The 6,234-nt window shown below is 57.9% G+C and overlaps 2 protein-coding genes across 3 annotated transcripts in view; both read left to right on the forward strand.

The window, feature by feature from the left end:
- The window catches only part of LOC113976234, a 5,116-nt gene extending 2,608 nt beyond the window's left edge, over positions 1-2,508 (forward strand). Inside the window, exons 5-10 of the mRNA XM_027701239.1 lie at positions 75-314; positions 555-653; positions 843-996; positions 1,232-1,300; positions 1,904-1,999; positions 2,114-2,508. Coding sequence (XP_027557040.1) covers positions 75-314; positions 555-653; positions 843-996; positions 1,232-1,300; positions 1,904-1,971 — 630 coding nt within the window. The 3' untranslated portion in view covers positions 1,972-1,999; positions 2,114-2,508. The remainder of the gene's footprint in view (positions 1-74; positions 315-554; positions 654-842; positions 997-1,231; positions 1,301-1,903; positions 2,000-2,113) is intronic.
- A 1,621-nt stretch (positions 2,509-4,129) lies between these two features.
- INPP5B (inositol polyphosphate-5-phosphatase B) overlaps positions 4,130-6,234 on the forward strand; it is an 18,446-nt gene continuing 16,341 nt past the window's right edge. Inside the window, exons 1-5 of one of the 2 annotated variants that reach the window (XM_027701328.1) lie at positions 4,130-4,278; positions 4,373-4,452; positions 4,858-4,955; positions 5,316-5,345; positions 5,809-5,919. In XM_027701328.1, the coding sequence (XP_027557129.1) occupies positions 4,222-4,278; positions 4,373-4,452; positions 4,858-4,955; positions 5,316-5,345; positions 5,809-5,919 (376 nt within the window). In that variant the 5' untranslated portion in view covers positions 4,130-4,221. Of the gene's footprint in view, positions 4,279-4,372; positions 4,453-4,857; positions 4,956-5,315; positions 5,346-5,808; positions 5,920-6,172 lie in introns of those variants that run through there. The other variant, XM_027701329.1, reaches the window with a different exon arrangement.

The raw sequence follows: 6,234 nt of genomic DNA on the forward strand, positions 1-6,234 counted from the left end.
ATGCTGCAGTGGTGGCCACCAGGAATGCCAGAGCAGTGGCCACCAAGAATGCTGCAGTGGTGGCCACCACCAAGAATGCCTCAGAGGTGGCCACCAAGAATGCCTCAGTGGTGACCACAGCTGTCAAGAACACCACCAAGGATGCCGCAGCCGTGGCCACCACTAAGGATGCTGTACCGGTGGCCACCAAGAATGCCAGAGCAGTGGCCACCAAGAATGCCTCAGAGGTGGCCACTGCCAGCAACACCTCGGTTTCCACTGGCAATGCCTCAGTGGCCACCAACACCTCTGTGAATGGTGCACAAGAGACAATGGTAAGGAAAGTAATGGAAAGAGGGGCATTTCTGGGCCATTGCAGCCCTACAGACAGTGTCTCAGCTGGTCTATCGTGAGAGCCAGAGTGCCACAGGAGCATCTCCTGGGGAGGAAGGGGAGCACTGTGGGCAGATGGGGGTGGCCCCTCGGGACAGTGAGGCTGTGGCTGGGGACAGCCCCGTGGTGCTGTGCAGGGAGACTTTGCTACATGGTGACACCCTGGTGTGTTCTCCCTCCAGCTCACCTGCCAGAGCTTTCAGTGCTCCGGGGAGAGGTGTTACCAGGATGAAGCCCATTCCAACAGAACAGTCACCTGCCATAATGAGACTTACTGTGAGGTATGGTGATGCAGGGGGGCTGCAACAGGGAAACCTCTCCCTTTCTTTGTCTCAGCAATCCACAGTGCTCTATTAAGTCTGTGTCCATCTCCTGTTTCCCTTCTTTCTCTGGCAATCTGTCAGTTATTTCTGCTCCTTTGTAATGGCACCTCTTCACCCTCATTTTACCCTTTGACTCTGCTGTTGCAGCTCTATCGTTTCTCCAGCACAAACTACACAGCCGGGTGCAGCAGCAGGTGTGGTGTGGGGCTGTGCAGGACCAACGGCAGCGAGAGCAGGCAGCTCTGTGCCCTGGAGTGCTGTGCCAGTCCCCTGTGCCTGCAGCTCAACCCCAGCGCCTACGGTAACAGGAGGGGCAGGGGTGGGCAGAGCCCAGTGCAGAGGGGCTGTGGCTACATCGGTGTCTCTTCTGCCCTGGGGTTGCTCTGTCCTTGGAGCTGGGTGAGGGACAGGGTGATCCCACCAGCTCTGGCCGCAGCATGAGCTGCACTGGGGAATCTGTCCCTGTGTTGCTGTGGAGGGCCCTGTGTGGGCTGTGTGCTGGGTGCAGCCTCACAGGGCTCCTTGTGTGTCTGCAGGTGACCTGCCACCCACCACTGCTCCACCCAGGACCACCAACACCACCCACCGACCTCCCCCCCCAGAACGTAGGTACCACCTGGGCAGAGGCTGCTGCAGCTCCTGGGGCTCTCTGGGGGCTGCGGCTGCTGGGAGAGCTGAGCTCCCACCTGAGCAGGAAACAGGGAAAGGTCCCTCCTGCATCTGCTTTATGAGGTCAAAATCTGCCTCTGGAAGGGGAACAAATCCTAAATGGGCATTGGAAGTAAAGAGTCAGTAAGGAGCCCTGTCCATCAGGCCTTATCCCCAGCCCAACACTTGCATCAGCTCAGGCAGTTTGACTTGATTGCATGGCTGAGCCTTCCTGCAGCTGCAGGGAGGGCGCAGGACCCACCGAACTCTGCAGCCCTTTCCTGAGTCTAGGGGAGGGGAAGGTGCTTATCTTTGCAGAGCCCTGTTAAGAGGAAGGAAAAGGAGGCTTGAAACGTTTGCTCCGCTAGTGTTTCAGTAGTTTCCTTTGGTTTCAGATGGGCCACTGATAGCCTTTTTTCTCTGGATCTAAAATGCCTGATACAGCACAAATAATGAAGAACAGAGGGGGGTGGGAGAGGAACCCGCAGGAGTGAAGGGCTGACTGAAATGCAGTGAGAGTCTGATGGATATATGGTGTCTCCCCTGGTCCTCTGTCGTAGGGAAAAGTGTGCACAGCATTCTCCTGTCACGGGGATGGGTGTTTCAAAGGCAGGAAGACCATTGCTAGATGCGTCTTGGGGCAGGACTTCTGTGAGGTAAGGCCTGGGGCTGCAGAGCAGGACAGCCCCAGATGTGCCGTTGTGTTCCTGTAATGCGCGTCCCAAAGGCTTGACATGACCCCGAGGCTAATGTGTCTCTCTTCCTTCCAGATGAGGAGGACAGGCTTGAATTACATGGCAGGATGTAGCAAAGCCTGCAAGGCTGCCAAACCAGTCTGTGCCAGTGGGATGAAGGCTGCCTGTTACCAGGAATGCTGCCCAGCCACCCCGAAAGCCAGCTGTCTGAAACTGGATGGCAAAATTCACGTCAATAGCGCTGGGCAGGTGACACTGGCCCCACTCTTGAAGGTCATGGCATGTGGTGTGGTTCTTCTCCTGAATTACAGGGCCTTCACTTCCCTCCAGGGGTAGGCAGCAGCCGGGATGCTCCACAGCCTGCCCTCCTGCAACAGAGCTCCACAGCGCTCGGTAGGATCCTGGTGCTCTCTGACTTCAGCCAAGGCCATTATCAAACACTCTCTGTCACATCCCTGTTGTACTCAGAAAGCTACCAAAATCCTGTAGGCCTGAGAGACCCACAAACTAATTGTGGATCCTGAGAGCCGTGCAGTGTGTGCCTCCCTGCTGCTGGAATGAGGGACCAGGAACGAGGTGTTAGGCCTCCTTAAACATCAGAATATTCTGCCTTGACTGAAGGCACAGGGGCTCCTCTAGTCATTGACCTGCTTGTGCTGCAGCCTCCCTGGACCCCCTGTGACCTGTTTAGTTCTGAGCAGTTTAGTTCCGAACTGCTCTGGCAATGAAATGCCTCTTGCCTGGGTGGGTAAAATGGTAACTCCATGTTTTGTCTCCAAGTCCTAGGCAGGAAAATGGGATTACTCTAAAAGTGTCTCATGTTTTAGATGATCCTGTTTCACATCTGTGGTTCTCTGTTGCTAAAGGCAGAGCCCAGATGTGAGCCTGTGACGTGAACCCAGTGCAACAGCACTCAGTGCTGGTGCAGAGCTGGTTGGGCAGAATTCCCTGGAGTCAAGGTGCTGCCAGTTGTGCACACGTGCACGGCGCTGTCCCCTGCAACCGCTCTCCTCTGCTGCTGCTGGCTCCTTAGAGAAAAGATTGCAAAATATTAAAGTCTGTGTATCAGCCCTCTGGTCTGTGCTGGTGTTTTGAGTGTGGCTGAGAACGGTGTGAGGGCAGGAGGGCTGGGCTGGGCAGTTTGGGCCCTCGGGAGCCTTGTGTGCTCTCCCAGCAGGAAGGCTCTGCACTCCCAGCCCTGACAGTCACTCCCAGCCCCGACGGTGGCACTGCCAGCCCTGACGTTGCTGCCGCCCGAGCAGCGGCGGAAGCGGATGTGGGGCTGGATGGAAAATGCCTCCCTGTACCACAGCTGGCCCTGCCTCACTGTACCACAGCTGGCCCTTCCTACATTACAGTCCCCGTTCTGGTGTGGCAAAACCACAGGGTGTGTTTTTAGTTCGTTTCAGGCCACAGTGTCAGTGTATCCATGGCAAGTGAAAACAGTCTGAAAACTAGGGTTCTTCTATCTCAAAAACATCCCCTAGCACTCTGTTTCTTGGAAGGTTTGGTGTTTACAGCAGCTATTTCAGACTGTTCTCTTGTCCATTATGGACAGCTGCAGAGCTGTCACTGATAAAGACCATTCGGATTTTCTGTCTCTGGACCTACATCCCCCATGTCTGTGCAAGGAGCTGATTTAGGCCAGTACAAAAGACTGGTAGCATTTTACAGCATCCGCTCCCACACTCTGTATTAATTTATTTGCATAATAACCCGGCAGCTTAGAAGTTGGCTCCTGTGCTGGGTTGTCTTGAAATTCAACAAAAAATAATTCAAGCTGCTACTTAAAAAAGGGCATCTCGGGATTTTCCTTGGAAATGAACTTTTTCCGCGTCTGCCAATCCCAGAGCCTCCTCCTCTCGCTCTCCCCTTCCTGCCGGGAGGGGCCGGCCGCAGGCCGTGCCTGTCCCGCCGTTCGCATCCCGCCGGCAGCATCCGCTCGGCCGCCGTCGGGCCCGGCCGCGACCCCTCCCGCCCCGTTATTTCCGGCGGCTCCGAGCCCCGCCCGCCGCCGGTCCCAGCGCGGAGCGATAACGGAGCGGGCCGGCCCCGGCTGGGGGGGAGTCCGGGGACGCCGTGTCGTATCGTGTCGTATCGTGTCGCGACAGCTGCACTGAGCGCGCAGCCGCCGCCGCGGGAGCCGCCGGGTCCCGGCCCCGGGGAGCGCTGCCGGGACGGAGATGGACCAGTCGGTGGCCATCCAGGAGAGCCTGGCGGGGGGCGAGACCTGCCGGATCGTATCCTTTGATGGGTGCCGGAGCCGTGCGGGGCGGGGGGCCCCTCTCCCCGCTCCCTGCCGCTGTCCTGCCGTTCCTTGACCCGCGGCCGCAGGCGGTGCAGGGGCTCCTGTCTGCGGGGGACAGCGCGGAGAGCCGGCTGCTGGGCCTGGTGGAGCACCGCGGGCAGCACGCGTGGGTACCGGAGCGGGGCGGGCGGGGGAACATCCGAGAGACGCGGGAGCTCTGCGGGTCCCTCACGAGCCTCGGGAGCCACCTGAGAACCCCCTCCCGTCCCGAGGGCTTTCTGCCCGGGGGCAGTCCCGTGGGGCAGCGGTTTGAAGGCACGATGCCTTGATGTTACGGGTGGTCAGTAAGAAACCCCAGGCCCACGAGCTGCTCTGCTCTGCTCTGCCAGTGATGTGAACACGTTATTTTAGTGATGGGGTGAGCAGGAGGATGGTACGTGGTTGAGAAGTTACTCTGGGGTTTGCATGAGGCTGCACTAGCAGGTGCTGCTGGTGGGATGGGGTCTGTGAGTGCCTGCAGACGTGCCAGAACTGAGGAGTCTTTGCCTCCATGTCGGCTCCGTGCTTGCAGGATCTACGTGTACACTCACCGTCGGATGGCCATCACAGCTGAGGATGTCTGGCTGGAGAGAGTAATCCCCATCACAGATGGGTTTGCAGTGGAAGAAGGTACTGACACACTGTGGTGGCTCAGTGGCTGCCTCCAAAGAAGGGGATGGAGGGGTTTGGAGTCCATACTTTGTTGTTCTGCTTCCTTAAGTTTGGAATCTATTCTGCCTTCACATTTTTTCTTTAGTTTGTAATCCCTGGTGTCACTTGTGTTGCATGGCACTGCTGGCAGGGCTGTTCAAGGTTCGGAGCACCCGTGTCCCACCAGGCCCCAGCCACAGCCCCTGCCTGGCAGGTTCACTCTGCTGGCTCTGTTCCTGCCAGGAGCGTTTGGGGCTGGAGGAACTTGCTGAGCTCACTGACCTCAAAGTCACAGTCTGCAAATCTGTTGCTTAACTTTCAACTGTTTTACTTTTGCAGTTGTACTTGACAGTGACCGTCACATCATTGGTGAGTTCTGTGTTTGTTTTTAGTGCCTGTGTTACAGGCACTCTGGGCCCTGTGCCAGCTGCAAACAGTGAGGCAGGACTGGGGGCTCTTGTCCTGGGGGGGGCTTGCCAGGGTGGAGATTCATCTTCTGCTGCTCTTGGGGCATAGTTACTTAGTGCTAACAAGCATTGTCAGCCCCATTCAACCAAGGGAATGATTTTTCCAAACGCTTTTAAACTGCTGCTGGAAGATTAATTATTGTCACTGAATGAGCAGAATAATAATTATTATAAATGGTCGTCTTTATATTTTTAAATGGCATTCTCATGTAAAATGTTGGAAAGGAACATGATAAGGTGTCATGGGGAGATGCTGCTGAAGGCTGCACGCATGTGTGCATCCACCACTGGAGAGTGGAGACACGCTCGGTTTCTGAAGGCTTGGCAGCACGACCCACAGGAGCTCTTTCTCCTCATGTCCTCAGGCTCTGACGTGACTGTCCAGATGAGCTCAGCAGACGAGCGGCTGACCGTGCGGCTGCCCTTCGGCTCCCAGACGCGCACGTTCCTGCAGGAGCTCAGCAGGTGCAGCCCAGGTACGAGCTCTGCGGGTGCGGCTGGGACGGGGGAGGCTCCGGCGGGGCAGGAATGTTGCGAGAGCAGCGTTGGCCTCTCTGTGCTGAACCTCGCTCGGCACTCACCCCTTGGTCGGGGGAAATTCCCCCCGTCGGAGGCTCGGCAGCGGCGGTCGGTGTTTTTTGCGGGCAGAGGCGGGTGCTCCGTGCCGGGCCGGACGGGCTCCCGGGGGCGGGCCGGGGCGGGCCGGGGCGGGCGCTGGGGCCGGGCCGGGGCCGAGCTAAGGGCCGGCGGTGCCGAGCTGCGGCGATGTCCGCGGGCGGGCGGCCCCGCCG

This window comes from Neopelma chrysocephalum, unplaced genomic scaffold, assembly GCF_003984885.1.
Source record: "Neopelma chrysocephalum unplaced genomic scaffold, ASM398488v2 Primary Assembly neopelma1_155, whole genome shotgun sequence".
Taxonomy (NCBI): Eukaryota; Metazoa; Chordata; class Aves; order Passeriformes; family Pipridae; genus Neopelma; species Neopelma chrysocephalum.